Consider the following 22676-nt stretch of genomic DNA (forward strand, 5'->3'; position numbering starts at 1 on the left):
TTGTTGAACTCTGCGATAAATGCTGTCATAATTTGATCATCAGCTGAGATTGATTTACTATGCCTCTGGAGATTACATAACCTTGTCGGCGTTTTGTTTGATAAACGATTTCGGCAGTTCTACATTGATTTCGTTTATAACACTTGGCAGAAACATTACAACTATTAGTGTGCAATTAAAGTTACTACATACAACAGAAAAGTTTGCACAAATGCGATTATTAAACGCAGTTTTTATAGGATTCAACATACATTTCTTGTTTAATTATCAGCATTTGCGGTAAGTTAAGCGACGTCAGTCGATCACAGACACAGACAGTCGAGTTCATTTTGGCCAGTTTATCAATTACAGACAATCGGACGGACGGACACGCAATTTGGTAGCATTTTGCGCCGCCTCGTTAGCCAGCTTTTCGATTTTCAACTTGGCTCAGATCGGCTGCGTAACTCGCGATCGGTCGCGACTCTTTGGCTTTTGCCATTAATAATTGTTTCTCGTTTTATATAATACATCATTTGAGTACGCTTTTCTTGTGTTTATTTTTGCCATTAACCATTGGGGAAGCGAACGCACAACGATTTCTGCACGCCTCAATCCGACTGGACCAGGGGCTAATGTGATTATGATTTATGTGGGAGGCCTTGAGGTGCTGCCTACTACCTTACCCGAGATCGGACCAAACTGTCTGAGCTGACTGACTGATGTTGACCAAAAGCAACCAGCAGCATCAGACGGGCACTTCGATTGGACTTCCCTGGACAAGGCTAATTGCGAATGCTGGACGGCACATGGCACACGGCAGAGTAATTTAGTTACCCCACCCAAAGTCCTCCTTTGTGTCTCCATTAACTTCATTAAAATGCGGGCCCAGAAGACTCTTGGTTTGTCAGAAGAAGCCTCTTCGACCAAGTCACATTCTGTGGCAGCCAAAGACCTGCAACACAAGGTCAGCTGCAGAACGGTTTGCAGGCAAGATGCTCTTGGCCAGTGTATTGCGATATGTTTAATAATTCCCAAAATGGGATTTCTTAAAGAAAAGATTTGTGCGAATAAAGGTTGGTTTCTGAATTTTCTGTGACAATTTTTGACGGCATTCAAATTTCTTGTTCTTATACTTTTAATTCCTTCTTCAGAATTCAACTTTTTTATTTCAGTAGTTAGTTCAGTTAAACTTCCACTTCAAATGTGGCAAACAACAAAAAAGCGTCAGAAAACCTCTAAAAAAATGAAAGGCCCCCGAATCGCAACAAAGTGTCATTCAGCAAAGGCTTTTCCGCTCTATCCAGTCGGATAAAAAATCCAAAATATGAAATGAAAAACTTAATTACACTATTAATTAGATGTGGTGGCCTAGGTGGCTGGCTTTTTGTTCTTTCGAGACTAGTTTTCCCGTTCGAAGGCTGCCCAAAATAGGGTTCGGGGCACTTAGACTGCGAACTTTTTCGTGATTCATCGGCAATTGGCCATTGCGTAAGATCTGTAAGAGCAGAGTAGATCGAGCTAGTTAGTTAGTACAATTAAAAGTAAGCTAGCCGAGTGCGCGCTCAAGTTGAGCACATACAGTGTATATTTCTTGGAGGCACGACAAACGAGTTCAGGCCTGGCTCAAAAAGCCCACTCAAACCTGAGCTGGAGTGTTTTTTCCGAGTGGAGCCTGTGGAGTCTTGTGGTTTCTGAGGAGACCGCCAAGTACTCGTGTTCGTATTCAACAACAATTGCAGTCAGTTGAGGTTGAAGCGTCTGGTTGAATGGTTGTTGTACTTGTCTGGCGATCAGAAAAGCCCAAGAATTACTACAGACCGTAATAATAAAAGTGAATCAAGAAGTCGTATTATTATTATTATCCCATTTGTGTTGTGTTGCCATATTCGTGTGCTCCATTGTCCCAGGAAAAGTTACAAAAAAAAAGAGAAAAACATCTGAAACAATTGCAACTGCAACTGCAAGCAACGTCAACAGTGCAACTTCAACTGTGAAGCTTTTACCCGCCCGCTATTTGGCGGCCTATTGGGCAATCGCCTCCTCGCATGCGACTCAACTGCTTTATAGGCCATGCAAATTTGCGGCAATCTCCGGCTTTGGTGTTGCTCCATTTACTAGCATTTTCCTATTACCAACTGGGAAAAGTAAACAACCGAAACACGAGTGCAACGGCTGCGGCAACGGCAGCGGCAATTGCCAATAAAAACGAATTAATTGTAATTGCTTCTTAAGGCGAAAAGTAGTAAGTCGTTAAAACGCTCAACCGCACGCGGTTTTTGTTGCCTTGTCAATCGGTTTCAAGTGCATGAAAGTAAGTGCAAGTGCTTACCGAACAAACAAACGAACATACAAACAAACAAACATTGCAAAAGGTCAACACATAAATCAAACTGAAGCAGTGGGAGTCGAAAAAAGAAAAAGAAATCGCTTGCCGACCAAACAAAAGGATTAAAAATACCATTTACCAGCTGCAGACACAGCAGCAACATGTTGCCGAGAATAACTTTTGTGTTCATCATCATTTGCGGATATTTATTATTTACTGGTAAGCTGTGAAGACAATCCCTTGAGCCATAAATCAAAAATTCCCACAATATTTATGTGGCTCGCATGCTAAGTAGGGAGGTTACTTAGCAGACTTACTGGCTTTGCCGAGTCTTATAATACACTTGGGCATAGATATTACTTTTGTTCAAAAAGTTGCATTTATAATTTCACCTTTACCACAAATCCATATTTGGAATGCTTTAGATTGACTTTGAGAAACATAATCGCTTTTGCCAACATTTACCGGGCGACATTCGCCTTAATCAAATATGCAGTTCTGACTATTGATCAGCGAAATCGAAAACTCAATTACTCAAGTTTATATTGGCATTTGTGATCAATCATATGAATCCTGCATGACTGAATTACGCATTTATCGGTGGTTTTTGATGAAGTACTTGATTGCTTCAAGATATACAAACATTATACGCAAAGACAAAGATAGAGTATTTAAGCCGTTACATCTACAAAGAAAAACACATTTTATGGTCACAGCAAGTAGGCTGGCTTGGCACAAGTTGTTTTGACTTGGATTTAGTTAATCGAATTACATGCACAAAAAATGCCAGTTAAGCGCAATAAATTCTAGCAGATTACACGACTTCGACATACGTGTACTCCTCACAGGGATGCGTCTCTAATGTTAACAAAATATAATACAAATATATAAATCTTACTGAAATATGGTTTAAGGCTTTGCAAAATATTAAAGTTAAGTACTCCAAGCTTTTTTTAACCCAGTTGCTAAGAATATAAAACCATTGCTAATATTTCTTGTTAATATTGTGTGAATAAATTAATTTGGTTATTTTGGTGAGCTGCGATTCCTTTTTCGACCCTATTTTCTCTTAACCAATGAAAATGGGATGTATATATTGGCACACCGAGGCTCCACTGTACTTCAGCGCCTCAGTTCAGGCGGAGGCGGGATGCAGCCAGCTGCGCTGAGGCAACCCAACCGCCTGCCTTGATGTGTCAAGCGCGGGCTGACAAAACCGCAAGCCAAAAACTGCGTTCTCAACGCAGTTGCATTTTATTTTATTTGTACTTTTTTGGTGTGTCAGTCGTTCGGCTGGCTTTCCATCGGGTGGCCATAGATTTGGACACTTGGCGCATGCGTAACTTTTTGCTGGCGCTGGGAAGAGCCACAAGTTGCAAAATGTGCAGTCCGACACGACACCATGCGAAATATTCGAGTGTTTTATTGGCCGGAGACACACCGCCAAAGTTCAGGTTATTTATGAACGCGGTAAGTTGCGGCAACTGCAAATACACACCAAGATGATGCCGCCTGGGAATACTTTCCAAATTCTGGCCAGACGCCTCACGGCAATCGCCATTCGCCCAGACAGGAAAGTTCTACCATAGATGGCATCTGACATTTGCATGGTTTTGAAGGTTGCTCAAGTCCGCACCCCGAATACATATAAAACCACAGCCAGATGCTGCACGACATTTTGTGTGGCTAATGCAAAAAGACAACGAAATATGCTCAGACAATAAAAAGGCGAAATTAAGCGACCGAAACGAAGGCTATGCGAGTAAATCCGCCGCCTTAGCCGTCTGTCTTATAGCGTCTGCCTTCCGATACTCACCTTTTTGCCATTTCAATGAGGTGCGATTTGAGCTGGCCTCTAATTACCAGTCACTCTGGCATTGTGTTCGATTATTACTTGGATCTAATAAACCTTTTATGTCAAAAGTGCTAGCCCACACTCCTAAGCATACCTAACGCAAAGCAAATGTCAAACCATTGACAATGGCTATGAATATTGAGTAGGAATTAATAATTAAATAAAGAATATGTTCATTTTATTACAGTACCTACCAAACGACACGTAACGAGCATATCCAAATAAATATTTTTTAGTTTCTACATTAATATGCAACTTCGAGAAGCTGTGTACCAAGTGATTCCTTCTAAGCCCACTCCATGTTTCCAATCTAAATTTTGAAAGTTGCCAGTAATGGCGAAGGCTTCTCCTACATGAATGGAGGCAAAAATGCGCCTCGGGGCCCTCTAGTTGGAGCCCATCATCCCGACGAATGGCTTCCCACTCACATTAAGCGCGCAAAGCATCGCATCCGTCTGTCGGCCACACAAATCACACACAAATCGCGAGTTGCAGCCAACGTGGCGTATACGTAATGCATGCAACTAACTGGCAAATAACCTTTCAGCTGCTGTTCGGCACATCCGCTTTGCGCAGATTGTCAGATGTTTTAGCCATTCGAATGCAAACGATTTTCGATTATTGCGAGAGACTGGCAGATAGGTAGTTGTGTTGACGACAAAACTCAAAATTATTCCAATATGTACATATGTTGTTTTAATGATAACTATGAGCGGAATAAGTAGCAGGAAGTGCAACAAGCATCTTAAGATTTAAGTTGGAAATGGGAGTTAGGGAAGTTACAAATATCTATATCTAAACAGTATAGAAGAGTACAGCCCCAGTTCTTAAGCCTACAATTAAATCTAGTTGCTGATAACACACACTTAAATTCACTTATTAAATTCACAGTGCGTTTTTATTATCTACCGCATCTCGATACGTGTGCGTAATTGACCAATAATTTGCAGTGTGGGCTAAAAGCTGCCAAATAGTTGCGAATTGCCAGGTGGAGGAAATAACTTCGCACGCAATGCTCCGCAAGCATTTCGCATTTTTGTGAATAAATTAATTGATTTATATGCATGGCTAGCAACAAAATACAAATGCTCTTGCGGAAAACAAGACAAAAAATTTGACCCAATCCGGTGCACACACAAAAGATTTACCTGCGCAAACATTTTTGCGCGTAAGTCAAACATTTGGCACACATGAGAAAACAATTTATGCGGCTGTCAGCCAACACATTTGGCCAGGCCAACAAACAACGGCGGACCGCCCAGCTGACAAATGCAAATCTGTTGGCCAAGTCAACGGCCAACAAAGCGATAAGTTTGGTCGAAAAAATACTGGAATGCCAAGCTCAAATCCGATTGAGCGTTTCCCCCATGCGGTTCTCCATTTGTCACATATATCCCTTTTTATTAATGGGTACAAATCAATCATAAAATGCACAGCTCATGCTCAAAAAAACTCCTTTCAAAAACTGGTTCGGTTTAGAGATCATCATTGTCTATGCCTCAATCATTTGCTTTCTATCTAAACCTCTTCCTCGCTAAAACAGTCCACCAAACACTTCACACAAAATCGGACGTCATTATCCATATAATTCCATCCAGGACCATCCATAAATTCAAGCTACAACATCCTCCGCGGGATCCCAGAACAGAATCCATTAAATCGCTGCTCATGTTAATGCGCTGGCATAATTTTCAATTAAAATGAAATTTGTTTTGTGTGCGACAAATTGCGGAAAAATTCAGTCATTTATATTTATGAGATATGCGCCATGAAAAACGGCCCAGGCGGCCACGAAAAGCGACCTCCTGCCTCACCTTATTGCCCAGGATGTGGGAAATCGGAGCGGCTGGCAGGTTGGGAAAGCTGTGGAAATCAGTCGCGGATTTCCAATGCAATTAACGTGGAAAAATGCATAATTACATATAAAAGCTTATTAAACTTATTTTGTAGCAGACAACCATGAGATCAGCTCGTACTTGGAGTGGGTTGATTCATTGAAACGAACAATTATTAATGGATGGTCTCAGCATTACATGGATTTAAGTGCGGATACATCTGTTTTTGGTGTAGTAAAGTCGTTAGTCCATAATTTAGTAACAAGAAATGTTATATGTTATGAAGTTATACAATCCAATCGTAAACTTCCAGCTTTATAATTCCAAAAATGACTGCTTGTATAACCAGCAGAAAATGAAACTCTTCCCCGAGCGAAATTCCCATCGACACCCACACCCGAATGCAAATTTATAGTTGTAATAAGCCGGCAAACAGCAGCCCAACAAGCCGAAATCTTATGTAAGAAGTTTGCAAATTAATCGCACCGAGGAGTTTTTGTATATTTACGCTCGGATCTGACCACCTCCCATGGAATCTAAGCCTAAAGCGACTATCGGCATGGTTTTGTTTATACACAGTAATAAATAAGTACGATTTCCAACCACCTGATATCAGGAGTTTTTATTAATGGAAAATACATATCAACATAGTTCCCTAGTTGCTCTACACTATTGGTCAACCAATTAAATTTCACATTAAAAGTCCCCCAAGTACGAAGCTTTTTGTTCAGTGCAATAAGCACTAAGCCAGGCAGTAGACGAAGTAGTTAACTGGAATATTGGTGGGTGTCTTACGGCCCAGCGATAAAGTTGGGGAGACAACAAGATCGATTCTAACTTTATTCCGTATTAAATTTTATTTGGCCATTCGAATTCAGCTAAAAGTTCTTTGGCCCAAAACGTATCTAGATGGGGTTTGGGTATTTGAAGTTTTTGGTCATAGCCAACAAATAGATTTTCGACTGCGTTCATAATTTAACCATGCAGCAGCAACAGGGAGTGGGTTTTACAGGGGCAATGAAGTGGGTATGGAATAGTATAGTATGGTATCGTATCGTAAATCGGTTGGGATCTGGGGAGGTAGTAGGGTGGAGGGTGGACTTTATACTGGCTAGACAAAGCGCCTTTGAGCTATTTGCGGCCATTGAAAGCGCTGCTGCACGAAAACTGCCGGCAAACTGAACTCGTTTGTTTTGTAGTGGCATTGTTTTAGGTCTTGGCTCAGAGGTTTGGCCAACCGACCGACCGAGCGACCGACGCTTTATGCAATGCATTTAGTCAATAGATTAAGGAGGCCTGCAACTGCACACCTATATGTATATCCAGATTTATATATCCCCCCGCCACCCTCGTGTGTAGATGTGTGCAGCGAATCGTGACTGCATGAGGTTGCCGTTTAAATATACTGGCGATTCCGCGGCTCGAAAAAGCAATTTTAGTTCGAGTTCAGATTTCTGTCCCCAATTTTTAAGGTGGAGCTCGCGACAATGTTACAGTGACTTTCGGCAAGGTAGCTGCATTGATTGTGGAGACAGTAATCTAAACAAACGAAGGATAATTGTGGATATGTTTGACGCAATTATCAACTAAAGCTATAGGAGCTTCGCCGTTTTGTATACTTACATTTTTCGTAGTTTATAATATGTATTGAAAGCTTATTTAAATATCCGGATATTGGTATTTAGATAATTACTGATTCCAACTGATACAACCAGATTTGCGGTAATCATTTCGTGTCGATGCTTTATTTATTATTGAACCTGCCAAATTGAAAGCACATTAAAGTCAATATCTGGAGAAACTGGAGTATTTATGCATTATTTTTAAGGCCAACCATGCTTAATTTGACTGTGGCACCACCTGGCAGATTTATGGAAATGTCGCTGGCCAACGCGCACATAAATGTACACACCTATACTATATAGCCGGCGCATCGGATCGGCACATGCAACAGGAAATTCATTTACATAATTTTTGCGTTTGGCCATTTCGCATCCTTTGCGCTTGACTGGGCATTATCCTTTTAATAAGCGAGTGGGCAGGAGACGGGTGGACCGGGCGGCAGGCACATGGCAAGCCGTGTGGATAATCAGCCTATCAAGGATTCAATTATATAATGAGCTTAATTTATTTTGCGCCGCTTTACGCGCTTGCTACACGGCAAGGACAGCAGAGCATCCTTGTTCCATTGGTCCGATGATGTTCATCATGCCAACTGCATTATCCTCGTTAATGTTGTTGTTTTTCCAGTTTTTTTCCCCCCTTTGTCGCTGGCAGTTTTTTTGTGACATGGAAGGATATGCCATGGCATCGTCTTTTGCTCTTCCTCCTCCTTTTTTCTGGTCAATGATTTATTTTCACTCAATTGTTGCTGGGCCAAGCCCCGCACACAACTTTGCACTTCCTGGATTGACTTCTTTAACCCTTTAACGGATTACGATCAAGAAGAATGGTTATTGTTAATGAGTCTTATGAGTATTTATGGCTGACACTAAGGTGTATTAAGGGAATAACTTATCCGAGATGTTCGCTCTTTTTTAATAATATGTCCTGAAGTAAAGTTAATATTATTTACGTAACTTTCAGCGTGCACAGCATGATAAGTTAAAGCCCGATAATTAAGTTCCAGATGGGTAGATATTTTCAGAGAATTACTATGATGAGATGGGAACATTTAAGCAACACAAACGATTTTTAAGTAAGTCCAATCAATTAAAACTATTTTACAGACTACCTCAAAGTGTTTGTAAAAAGGAGAAAGCACAAACATTTAGCTTTTTGTCTAATTTAGATGGCGCAGCCATTTCCGGCACTTAAGCAATTTAGTTCCTTACCTCCAGTCTAACCTTCCACTCCTGACAATGGGCAAAAACATAAATAATAATACCGTTTAGAGGCGGATAGCCGATAAAACCGAAAGCCGCAAAACAGTTTAATTTATGTGCAGTCGAAACGAGCTTCAGCAGTACAAGACCAAATGAAGTCGTATTACCTGGCTGGCTCTAATCATCCACAGAAAAGACAAAGCCTACGAAGCCAACAGGCCCACAATAGATGTGCCTACGCCGATAAAAGTTTTGTGGCAATTTGATTTATGTGGTGGATTTTTATCAGCCGGCGGATTGGATTGGATTGGAGGATGGAGGATCGGGCGTTTGAGCGGTGGAAAAGGTGGAAAAGATGCCAAATTCAACGGCAGGCCGAACCGAACAACAATTACAATTGTGAAATGCGTTCCTGTATGCTATTTAATTTCCCCTGCACCGCAGCAGCTGCTGACTCTATTTCGCGTACACACATCGAAAGGCAATTACTTTAATTATGCGACTGCATACAAAAACCAAAACAAAACCAAAACCCAATCACAGGCCAAAAACAAAGCGATGACAAGCCACCAGCCCAACCAAACCAAGCCGAACCGAACCGAACCAAATCCAAACCAACCAAAGCGCACCAAATCATCAGATTGGATGGAGCAACACATGAAGGATGCGGGATTTGGGCAGCGGCCGGGTGAGCAGCGCGCTCCACCGGAGGAGAGTGGCACCACTCCGAGCGTCCGTTCGGCTCAGTTGGGTTACCTAACCGGCAAACAACCAACTAGCCACAACGCCTGACGTGGCAAAGGGGTGTGCCCCATGACGACGCACTCCCATCCGCCGTTGGTCCCCAAAAAACACAGAAAAGTTAAATCTTTTTATGGCTACTTTTTACTCTGACGCAGGGCATTACAATTTTCCGTGAAATTGGTCTTCGAATAACGATTTTTGTTGATCTCTCCTCTTAGTTTAATTCGAAACCGTTGGTCCTAAAAATTATACTAGCCATTACTCTATGCAGTTTCAAATGGCTTTTTCGGATTTCGGTTTATTATTATTAAAACCACTCTATAAAAATATTATCCATTTTCACAGTTATATAACCAAAATAATTATGTATTTGAATAAATATGTAACCAGCAATAAACGTAAAGTAATTATGAAGAGTAGGTAAGGGTATACCATATTCGATTGCAATGCAAATTCTTGTTGCTTGTCTCACGCACAAAACTTTTTGACATAAGGCCGCCAACAAATGCGTGGCTAATGGACTTGGCTACAGATATAGATATCGAGATTTATACTCGAACGCGGACACATGAATGTGTGAATAACCGGGCAGTTTTTACAATTTGTCGCTGAATTCGCAGCTGGCCTCCCCTCAGTAAGACTCACCTCAAAACGCGCGTCTAATTACGATGTGATTGTTTTTCCTTTTCGTAGTAATTATTTCAGTTGTAATAAATTTGGTTGCTATTTTTGCGAAATATAATTTGGCAATTTGTTGGCGGCACCTCGTTGTTGCCTAGCTAGCTGGCGCATTTGTTAGCCCCTAAAAATATAATTTTTAATTTTCTGCTTTCTGCATTCGATTGGTTTTTGTGTGGGAGCTGGCTGGATTTCGCCTAGTTGTTTTGTGCTCTTTGGGGAGTGTCCTCTGCCTTTTGCAGTGAATTTGTTCGGTTTAAATAATTAGCAAAACCCGTGGCCAACTAATGCCTGCCTTTTAGCAAATCTGTGTATGTAAATGGTCTACGGTTTGCTCCATTATCTGGTGCATGTTCATTTCAGGAGCCAATTTGAAACTCGAGGAAGTTTAAATCTAGCTTGTTTGTTGCACCATCAAAATTACAATGAAAATTTGTGTATGATGCAACTGTTTATAAAAGAGGCCAAAACAAAGTCCCAAATGAAAATTCACGTTTACAAGCTCTTCGGAAGTGTCAGGTACAAACGTAGTTAGATCGTTTGATTGATTACTCATCGATTGGCACAGCTGCACTTGGTTTGCCTTCCCTTGTCGAAAGTTTAACGAATAAACCCACACTCGATCCGTTTACTAGATGAAAGGCACATGTTCGATGCAGTTCCAGATCGTTGGCCAGGCAAAGTTTATCGCCTGGGGCTGAGTCAAACATTCGACTCAATTACACAACCGAAAAATATAAATAAAAACAGACAACTGCGGAACAAGGTTAAGGTCAATTACAACAGGCGAAATCAGCTTCAATAAACAACAGCGACAACTGCCATGTGAATAAATTTCGCACGAAATGTAGAATATAAAATGAAGAACTAGTTTTCCGACTGCTTCCAGTTGCAGTAACAACATCAGAGGGCAACAAAAAGTTGAAAAAGTTGTAGAAGTTTACTCAAAACTTACGCTTGCTATTTTATCTCTACTTCCTAAGAATAAACATTTTTAAAATATGCTCAAGTAATAAGTAAGAAAATTAAGATTAAGATTGTCTGAAGAATACAAGGAGTAAAAGGATTTAGTATATAAGGGGTAAAACGGAGCCTTTCGTTTTTAGAATCGGTAGCCGAGGTGATCTTCCAATTTCCCTCCGTCTGTACGACTGTCTTTCTGTTCGTCTGAGCGTCCAGATCATGGAAACATTAAAGCTTAGAAATCCGTAACTAAGCCTATGCATCGAAAGAATGTTTCAAAAAGTTTTCACCCCCGCTAAAATACCTATAAATCTAAAGTCTGCCAAAAGTTATTTAAATCGGACTATTCGAAATAGTTAACTAAAAGTTCATTGGAAAGAGCAATCTCCGATTTCTGTTTGCTACAGCACCTGTTCTATTCCAAATTGCCTACCGAGATTTTCAAGACCAAAGCTAATTTAGTATGGGGCCGTGTGAAGGAAGCAGAGCAGAATCGCAACCTCAAATGCATCAAGTTTGTTTGCATAAGCAACAGGTACGACTTATGAGCTCAAAGCCAATTATGCTTAATTCAGAAAAGTAGCAGAACAAAACAATACATTTTTATTGAGCAATTACCGCAAGTTCTCGATTTGGTGGCAGATCTTTTCCCACTGCAAAAGAAGCGGCAAGGTCAGCCACAAAAACGGCAACAACCGCACGAATCTTGTCATCTGAAGCAGCCATAACATTAATCTACACAATCAACTGCAAAATGTACAGCATCATACACTGGGAAAATTATTTCAGAAAAATGTAAAGAGCCCATACAAAGTTGTTTTCCCAATCTGAAATCATAGTTTTGTTGTTTTTGATTCTGAAGTGGTGTTCATACTAAAAACCCATTGGTTTTTTTCTAAATATCTGTAAGTAAGTGTAAGTGTAAGTGTAAGTAAGCGGTCTTCCTTTCTGAAAAAAGTGTTAGGCGCTTATTTATGAAAATACTTTGAACACTTCTGTAAAAGCTATGAGATTGAGTTCAATCGCATTTTCGGAAACTGTCCTTTCACCTTTCTTAGCTGAGTAAAGGGTACATGAAAGCCGAGACACTCGACTGCTTGTTATTATAATAGCATAGCAAAGAATAGTCCATTCAGTATTTTCTTTTCGTGTAGAGAACAATTGTTGCTCAATTGCTCGCAGCACCAAAAACGAATATTAGAGCTTAAAAGCGGGTCAGATACATCTGAGGTTAAAGTTAAAGTTAACTCGGCGGCTACTGACTCATTAACTGGATTAGGGAGTGGTTTATGTACCATCAAGCAAATCAAGTTTGTATCTTGACATTAAGGCCAAAGATTGGCATCGCCGCTAATTGCAGTACATAGACTTTAATGTTTTTCCCCTCGAAGAAGAAACCTTGAACTTTGCCAATTTGTTTATTTCGACTAATAAATTGGCTTATTTTCTTGCAGACTGCCATGAAACGGTTCGTTCCAAACGAGCCAAGCGCCCACGAGCTCCGGAACCAGTTAATTTTGAGCCGGAACCGCAGCAGGATCTGGAGAATGATGAGAACGGCAGCCAGGAGAAGGATCTCCCCGAGATACCGGATAACTTCCTTAGCCCCTCGGTTCGCGAGTACCTAGAGCTGGGCAAATCCATTCCCGGTAACGAAATGATCTCCTAGAAACCTAATACTTTGCTATTTAAATGGTTCATCCCAATATGCATGCCCCGAAAGTCAATCAATTAAACATGACACAACATCGAAAACAATGGCAAAGGTCCCTTGGCGCAGCGCAGAGTAATATTCTTCTTGATCTATTTTCGAGTAGTCAGTCTGAAGATGGGGCAGCGAAATGCATTTCGGGGCCATCAGCGACAGGCCAGAAAAAGTGCACGATTTTAAATTATTTTCGGACGAGCGGAATGGATATTTGGCACAGAAGTGCATCTACTCGTAAATTCATTTATTAGCGCCAGAGAGGCGACTGAAACCGGTCGAGGATTTGTTTATGCCGGGTTTATTTTTGTTTCCATTTTTTGGTTGATGGGGGCTTCAGTTTTTTTGGTGACCCCGGGGCAGCGCCTGCAGTTGACACTTCTGGGAGGTAGGAGAGGCTTTTTTCTGCAGGTTTCTTTCAAGTAAGGTTGGATGAAGTGAAATTGATTGGAAACCGCCGACTGCGTGACATGCAGTTTGTTTTGGTTTCGGTGGCTCGGCGGCTCACTAATTGCAATAACAAAATCATTTGCAGGTCGTCCTGGCGCTGACTATCCCATTCTGTCGGCGGTGCCGTACACCAACTTTTACTGCGACGAGCAGGAGTATCCTGGGTTCTTTGCCGACATGGAGACAAGGTGCCAGGGTGAGCTATCCGTAAACTAAGTTTGCTTGTGGAGAAACTCTATAATATGCTCCTACAGGTTGGCACTACTGCGACATCGATGGACGACAGGCCACGTTCCTCTGCCCAAATGGCACCCAGTTCTCACAGGCGGTCTTCGTCTGCGACTGGTGGTTCAATGTGCGCTGCGATCTCTCGCCCCGGCTGTACGCCATTAACGCCCGGCTCTATCAGCGCCCCAAGGTGAATCCCACTCGGCCACATCGCATCATCACCAAGCAACTCGTCGAGGACATCTTCACCTGAGCTCCGAGTGGTCTTCCCATTAATAAATGTAGCTTAAGTTTGCAGATGCCTATTAGTTAACACATTACTATTTGCTTCTCTGATGCTGTAAATTCAAACTTTGAATCAAATGGTTGAGACCACTTTTTGAACAAGTTAATGCGCTTTAGTCTTAAGTCGGATGATTTGTACAGACTTCTTTCTTGCTTTAAAGACTTTGATATATTTCCCATAGTTTTAAAAGATGCGTAGGAAACGTTTTATACAATGCATTTGTGCGTTCTATTTTAAAAATATTTATTTTTTAAATAATTTGTATCAGAGCTCTACGGGAAACATTCATGTTAGAGGTATTACTTTAAGCTATAATAAACAATAGAAGGTATAATAAAAAGTATTTGGCGTTTAAGAAGTTTGTTGAATACTTTCCATTAATTTTTGCATATATTCCATTAGTAAAATGCATTTCTTTTAGTCTATAAATTGATAAATTCTCATTTAAGTTTTGTATATATTTTATAGTTTCATTATCAGATTTAAAATAAAATTATTTCTAAGAAACAAAACCCATTTTTTATTTGTTTGCATATCAACAAATAACTGGCATTCAATTGGATAATGCTCAAAGTGAGTTGAGTGCATTTGAATGGCAAGTATGAGTGATGAGTATGAGTAAGAGTGATTACTTGTAAACGAAATGAGTGAACACGAAGGATTAACTCGAATGCATTCAAACGCCGGTCTGGACAAATAAAAACGGGTCGTTTAAAAAAGAATTTTATTAAATAAATAAGGCTGGTTAGATTACAGATGTAATACATAGTACAACACCCATCCGTACGCACACCGTATCTAGTAGCCTTAGACCTATGTTCTGACCCTTTCTGCTATATGATTCTCCTTTTACAAGATCTTGTAGGCAATCCTATATATTTGAGCGCCGAATTTCGATTGGTGTTTCACCCACCACAACATATTTTCTTTTGCTTATATAGTGATTGCCGTTATTTAAATCATTGATTTAGATGGGCAATTAATGTGTGAGCAGGTGTAATATTTGTTGTCGATGCTCTTCGAAGCTCTTGGTGTCATTTGCATCTCATTAAATCCACTTGCAACGCAGAAGAACATTTGAAACAAGCCACATTGTAAACAGAATATTTGTTTGCATATACACCAGTAGAAGCAAGCTGGCTTTTATCTGCTTTGGAGCATGTGCCATTTTCATTGATAAAAACTACAATTGTCTACAGCTCAGTTACAGGCGTAGAGGGAAAATCGAAACCAAGGTGTAAAGTGTGGCATACTTTTTCCCCTTCAAGGCGCTGATGCAATCAGCCAAAAACACGCCACACAAAAGCCGACGCCGAAACAAGTTGGCCAAAAGACGTCATCCGCAGCAGCATCAACGTCAGCAAAAGCAACGAGCCAACTCGAAAGCACGAAAAGGCGAAGAGCAGCGGCCAAAACCGTGCAGTGCCCAGATGCTCGGCATGCGGCTCAATGGTCTAGGGGTATGATTCTCGCTTTGGGTGCGAGAGGTCCCGGGTTCAAATCCCGGTTGAGCCCGGCTCCAATATTTTTATCTAGCCCAGCAAACAGCTTGTGGCCAAATTTTTATGGCCTCTGTCTAAAGTTAATTAAACAAACAAAGCGAAAGCCACCACGAAATGAGCGATGCGAAAATGCAGATATTGCAAGGCATTTTCTGTCGGCCGGGCCAACAAATATACAACTTTGCACAGATGGCAACGCGTTGATTGGATGGCAAAGAAAAAGAAGTAGCAATTGCGCCTTACTGGCGATCAGAGATGGCAAGTGTGTACCTGTACCCAGGTATTTATTTTTTATTAAAGGTACTTCTTCCACATCCTGGCGCATTTTAAATCTTGGTTACATAAACGCAATTACCTTAACCGCATTTTATATAATTAATGGTTAAGCAGTTTTCTTAAAAAATACATGTATTTCAAATTTGTGGAGGGGCTTTTTGTCAATCAAGATGTAATAACTCAAGTTGAATTTGAATAGTTATATCCTGTTAAATTTGGGAAGACTAAAAATAATCTTAATGGTAGGAAAGGAGATGTTGCAAAAAAGTGTTGGCGTATAACCATTCTAAAGATTGGCAATACCAATTAAATAATTATAATTATGAAATAAATGCGGTTTATTAAATGTTGATAAATTATTAGTTGTAAGTGTAATCTTAAATTTAACATTTGTATAATTACTTTGTATTATCTCCGTGTAGAAACATATGTATGTTGCCTTAGAGGCAGCACCACGTACATATAATGAAAGGCAGGCTAAGCGGATGACTTTTCGGCTAATACTCGTATTACCCCCAACTTTGAGCCAAGCACATGCAACTACTTGTTTGGGGCATTAGCGATTGACTTGGCCGATAAGTCTTTGTGTGTTTTATCGCCGACAATTGGAAAATTGAACAATGAGTGTCGCTCTGAGCCCGAATGAAAACTCGAACTCCACGCGAACTGAAAGTGTGAAAGACATAAATTCGTGCTCATGATGTAACCCCTAAGCAAACTATTTCTCTCGTATCATTTCCAGATTATTTTTGTGGTGAAAAGCAGGCACAAAGCCATCTGCCAGCTATAAATATGATTTGGCTTAAAGAATAGAGCCATCATATTTTGTAATAGCCTTACATGGCCGTCGCAGCGAATTATTACCAAATCCAGAGACAGCTAAATGCACCGCCGAAAAATATAAATAAAAACTACTTTCACTAGCCGGTCGGTCGGTCGGATCGGAATTAAAATCACCCAGCAATATGCAAGTTTTTTGATCCGCGTCCGCCATCTGACAAAAGTGCGGAGACTGGCGATGGCCTTCGCACCGGGACGAGATGATCGGATCGGATCTGCAGCTGCCTGAAACAAGACGAGATGGCAACAAGTGCGGGCCAGTTTGAGCCACATAACCAGCACAACGTCAACTTGGCTAACCGAATTCGGTGGTTAAATATTTGCTCGATGCAGGTTGCACACCGTCAAAACCCCAAAATGATTCTGGAGGTGGTTTTCACAGTTGTTTATTGTATGTTTGGTTGGTTTAATGATAAAAACAGCGTTTATTAATTATCTTAATTAAGAAATAGTCAAAAGGAACTCGCTACAGCTTAAATTCCTATAACCTTATTAGGATATTTTTCCTTTATTAAGACAAAGTGACTGAGTAGAGTTTTAGCTAATCGTTTTTAAGGTGTGTCTTCCAGAATTAAATAAAAATGTTTCCTCTAATTTATAAAATTCCATTAAAATAAATGCTATTTAATTGGCGTTTAACAGTTTGGTATACCTTCGCCACTTTCAAAAGCATCGAAAGGAAAAATATGACAAACGGCTGTGGAATAAATCGGACTTCTTGCCACAGAATTGGCGACCGGAATCGGTGGCGTATGTGTAATATATTTCGTGTGCTTCTTAGCAAACCGGCGCACGAACAGAGATCAATTCCAAATGCAGTTGAACAAATCACGAGCAGCAAACTGCTGTTAAAAGAAGTCTTAACCAGATCGACTAATGATTCGGTTAGAGACTGATTGCAAGACAGGTGTGGTGCGGTTCCATAGTTGTTAATGACTTTCGGAGGCAACCTCAAGAGTGCAATGGAATCGCATTTAATGGATGCCATAATACAGAGCTCAGCGGGCTCCGGGCTGCTGATCAATTGCCAGTTGTCGGCCAAGTGAATGTCATTGGCTATTGAAAGTGAATGTTCGTTGCCCCCTGGTGAAAGGATCACTCTTTTGGAATGGGGATTCCCGCTAATGAGGCCCAGGCGATGGGTGGGTCGAAAATTCTCAGCATCGTTCGTCTGCCAACAATGTTGCAACGCTTGCACTGTAACAAATATTCTGTGATGAAATATTCTAAAGAAGCACACAAATAATTTTAAGGCATTACCCAACATACACTTACTATTGTTCAATAAGATATAACCGTAAGGCGTTTAAGCCGGATATATGAAGGAGAATAAGCATTAAGTAAGTGGATCCCGAATATTTCTGATCTTGAAATCATGAAAATCAACGACATGGTAACTTCCCACTAGTTTTCCCTACGTGTACCCCCTGAGTTACAATTGTGCAAGAGGGCCAGAAAGCAGACAGCGCCTAATTTGCCTATCAATGCTCTTTTTCAATTTACGTGAGGGATTGCGGCATCTTGGGCTATGAAATATGAGAACCCACCGCTCCAAGTCACGCAATTCAAGTGTAAAATTACATTTTCTTCATTCATAAAATGCAACATGTTGCTGCTGCGGCAGTCGGCAGGGAAAAGCGTGAGCATTTCCCCTTCGTAATGAGGCAACCACAATGCAGTTGCGGGGGCTTCGGAATGTTGTGGATGGTTTTGTGGGCAAGGAAGGATTGCGGACTGCGGAGTAGGGTAACCACGGCTCTGGCCATAGATGTAATACCAGAAGGCGTGAAAAGTCGGTTATTTGGTCAGTAGTGGGCAACAAGCAGGCACAACAATCAACTGACCAACACCCACAGACTTGTGCATAACCATATTGTTAAATAAACTCGTTATCTTTGAACAAACACTTGCGTGGAGTGTTTGCAACTAAAACTATTAATAAAAATGTGAAATACACAGCCAATGCGCAGTAGAGATAAATCTTGTAAGACTCTAAAAGATTAAACGTTCTTCCCAAACTCGATATCTTTACGTCCCATTATGTCCCAGCCTAATGGAAAACCCTTTCTTGAAACCTGAAGATTACGAATGCGTCCAAGAACACCTGCAGTTCATTTATTTATTGTATTTGCTCTGGAATATACGACCACCTGAATGATGCTTTCTTGGCCCACAACCAGTAAGGACAAATACAAATAGATTTAAGATTTTAGCCAGCAGCAGCAAATCATGCAGCCAAGGAACTAAGGTGATGCATTTTCAGTTGCTAAATGACAAACGCTCTTAGCTGCAGTCCGGGGATTTGGGTGGCTAACAAACCATTACACGCATTGTCAAATTAAGTGTAAATAACTCGGTTGGATCAACAAATAAATCATGGCACTCAACAGAAAAACTCTGCTCGCAGTCACTCAGCCGAAGAGCAGAAAACAACAGGCAGTTAAATCGAACACAGAACGGGGTAAAGGGGTAAGGGGAAAGTGCATTTGCATTTGCATAATGACAATGCAATTTCAAATAAACGCAGGACACATGTCAACGAATAAATTAATTTACTCTAAAATTATTTATGCAGCAAACAATGTGAGAGTAGCCCTCCAGAGCACTGTAAGAAATGTATCATTCATGCATTGAGCTCAAGAATGATTTCGAAATGGGTGAGATTGGGCTTTAAATGTTTTGTGCTATTCAAATGAACATAAACTAGCATTCCAAATAAGTACACATGAGAAACGGATGACCCAACATGTGAGAAAGAAATACTTATGTATACCCAGTTTATTTGTCAGTGCATGGACCGATTTCAAACGACACGCACACGACATCCAGCGCACAATGGAGGCCAGACTGGGACACATTGGTCGGTTGGTTGGCTGCTCCGAAATGAGGATTGGGGTAGGGTAGGGTAGGGAAGTGGGAGGGGAAGGGGAAAATGGGCTCCGGGTGAGCCTAATGAAGGAAGTATTCGGTGTCTGCCGATGCCGGAGTACACAGCTATGGACATGTTCACCCGGCACTTGCAGTTGCACCTGCACACCTGTGCCGATGGACGCCTACATGGATTCAATCTGGTTTCGTCTCGTCTCGTCTGGGTTTCGGCATCGGCATCGTCATCTGCATTAATTGTATGGCTATGAAGGGGCTCTGGCTCTGATGACCATGGCTATATTTGCCTAAACTGGCGTAGACCGAAACTTAAATAGCCAACACAGTTTGCCTCGATTTCTTCGAGGGTAATGGCGTGTGGCATGGATTGGACCTTTCAACCATCCACTTTTCGACGGCCGGGCCACTTTTCAATTATAACAAAAACTCCCAAACCCTCAAAACGAATGGCAAACGCAGTGCGCGAACAAAACTCAAAGGCGTGCAATTTGAAATGCCAATTGATTTTGCCCCGGAATAAAAAATATGTACATTTCTGACGGCAATCCCGGCGACTTGTTAGTTTGCTGGCACCAACAGGCGGGCAAAAAGTGCTGCAATTGAAACAGAAAATAAACTGGAAGTGGCCACTGGAGGTGGGTCAACGGTCAAAGAGGACGAAGACTAGATACCCTTGAGGTGGAACAGCCCATTACAATATTTTCCTTAATCGAATTGTATTTGCTTTTTCAGTTCTTTCTAAGAACGTTCCACTGCACATACTGTATTGATCTAAAAAATGCATTTGCCTTTGGTTTATATGAAATTAAAGAATATAAATTGGAGAAAAATATGCGAAATTGAATTGGATGGTACAAATGTTATTCAATAAATGTACCCTACCAATATATTCATATTTCATATTTATAATCCCCGTTTAAGTGTTTTTCGGCACTATAAAGATGACACTACGACATGTCATTCCTTAAACGGGAGCACATCAAGTAGACCAAAACAAATCCCTGACCCAAAAGAACCATAATCATCCAGTCAGCGCAAACGAAAGTCAGACGAGGAGCGATCCCAACTACTTTTCCACTCACTCCCAAAGATGGTTCCATTCAATTGCTCTTTGTACGATTCATGGCGCGTGATTTTTGCAACTTGTGGCCGCGGCTCTTTGCCGGGCACTATTTTTAACCAACATCGCAGTATCCAGCATCCACCATCCAGCATTGAGCATCCTAGCACAGAGCCACGCCAACTGGTCCTCCTCCAACTCCGCATCCGGCTCCTTCCTGACCAGCCGCAAACATTTTAGCCAGAAGCCGCAGCTACAATGTTGACAACGTCAACCCGTGTCCGTGTCCACGTCTCCACCGCCTTCGTGTTTCCATGTCGCCAATGTTTGTCCACAATTCAAAATCATTTAAGCGCGCTTTCTGCTGTGCTAACTGAAAAAAAAGTAGCCCCTTTTGTGTGTTTCCTTCTGTTGGTCGTAGTTTTTCCTTCTATTTTCCCACTGCTTTTCTTTTTATGGATTATTTTCACGCCTTTGGCACTTTGCATTTTGCCTTTTTGCGGTCTGGGAAAAAAAGAGCTGTGCTGCATTGACTAGCATATTTCATTGGACCGGGCTTTATAATTGGAAATCCCAAAAAGGTGTTGTCGTTGCTTTGTGACTAAATTGAATTTAGTAATCGCTTTTTATCGACCACTTCAAACTAAAAGCCCCCACACACTGACATCCATGTGCCTATGTCCATAACATCTTTTTTTTTTACCACGAAGTGCCTTTGGGCACTTTCTAAACCATTTTTTGGCACGTGCAGTGTCCACTTTCTGGACACACCCACAAAATTGGCGGAGTTTGCCTTCATGAGTGGTGGACACCCTGGGGTGACTGCATTAAGCCAATTGCGCAGACAATAACTAGGAATGAACATATTTACGGAAGTACTTTGAAGTAATTTTTACGATTTACTACACATTATAAAAAGTCTAAATACTTAAAATTTGTTAATCATTAAGATAATTGAGGGCTCTAGGATCCCCTTTCCATAGTAAGCAGGACTTTTGATGAAAACAAGAATTGGATTTCCTTTTTAAAAACATACGATTTAAGTTACGAGACCTTCAACAAACAATCACAAGTCTTACACATCCGTCCAGACCATCACCCATATAATTCGACCTTAAGCACTTATCATTCGCTTTAATGATTGCACTTTCCTTTGATTGGCTCGTGGGGCTCATTAAATATTTATGGGTGAACAGACGAATTATAATTTCTCCATTTTCATTTTTTTTTGCAATTTATTCTACAATTAAACTTGAAATAAATTCCACTTGTAAAAACGCTGGAAAACGAGCGTAAGATATAAATAAAATGGAAAGGGGACTAATCTTTGTATAAATGGATGCGGGTGAGTTAAGTCAATGGGCCAAGCAATGCGTGTAACGCCATATAACTTCATCAGATAATTTATAACTTCACCTTAATTAAATTTTACAGCAGCTGAACAATGGGAGTGGCTTGCCAATATATAAAAATACAGCATGGCAATTGTTTTAGAAAGATATATGGGTTTGATATTTTATACCTTAGATACGCTATTTATTTTTAATAGGGTGCAAAAGTTAATTCGTATTATTTATCTAATTAAATTGTAATTAGTTTACAAGGTATTGCAAAATAATTTGCAATTGTACATGAATAATATATATTTAATAAATGTGTGAAGCTAAAACTGAATGTATAGTTTGGAGTCAGTGTAGTCTGCACACTATTCAATCGCGTGGTTGCCAAAATTGAATTGAATTTTTGTTAATAATTATGTGGGATGAGCTGATCATATTTTGTGGTTAATTCGCGAGCGATGGAAAGTGCAGAGGTGAAAGGACGGACCACCGGTCCGGTCCGGTGAAAGGGATGAGATATACGGAAAACCAAATAGAACCAGCCCAAGCCCCGAGGCCGGAATCGATTCGAACATAATAAGATGGTCACCCCGGTAATTGTCCGTTAATGGCTTCATTACAAGCCGCAAGACGGCGAAAACGGTAGTTAAAGGCAAGTCTGAAAAATAGTATAAACAAAGCAAAGTTGAGACCTGACCTGCGGCAATACGAGTATAATCAGTCGAAAACCCCCTTGAAAATCCCTCCATCATCGTGAGTCACAAGCACGCGACTTGTGGTCACAAAAACCTCTGGGAAGGAAAAGAGCAAAGTTGTTCCGAAAAGAGCGTTTTGCCATGGCCAAAAGAGAAACCAGTCGGAAAGCCAAGCAGTGCAAGCAGTGCGGTGCCACCGA

At 40.9% G+C, this 22676-nt stretch overlaps 2 protein-coding genes and 1 non-coding gene across 3 annotated transcripts in view; 2 read left to right on the forward strand and 1 right to left on the reverse strand.

Annotated features, from left to right (window-relative positions):
- LOC122622445 overlaps positions 1–22676 on the reverse strand; it is a 59127-nt gene that overhangs the window by 7205 nt on the left and 29246 nt on the right. The window lies entirely within an intron of this gene.
- Positions 1757–14167, forward strand: LOC122622448. The gene is made up of 4 exons (XM_043800881.1): positions 1757–2527; positions 12663–12857; positions 13449–13559; positions 13618–14167. Exons 1-4 carry the CDS (start codon positions 2470–2472, stop codon positions 13842–13844), a joined length of 591 nt encoding a protein of 196 aa, XP_043656816.1. The 5' UTR covers positions 1757–2469; the 3' UTR covers positions 13845–14167.
- On the forward strand, positions 15321–15392 carry Trnap-ugg. The gene has a single exon. It is a non-coding gene; the product is annotated as a tRNA-Pro (tRNA).

Source organism: Drosophila teissieri, chromosome 3R, assembly GCF_016746235.2.
Source record: "Drosophila teissieri strain GT53w chromosome 3R, Prin_Dtei_1.1, whole genome shotgun sequence".
NCBI classification, from domain to species: domain Eukaryota; kingdom Metazoa; phylum Arthropoda; class Insecta; order Diptera; family Drosophilidae; genus Drosophila; species Drosophila teissieri.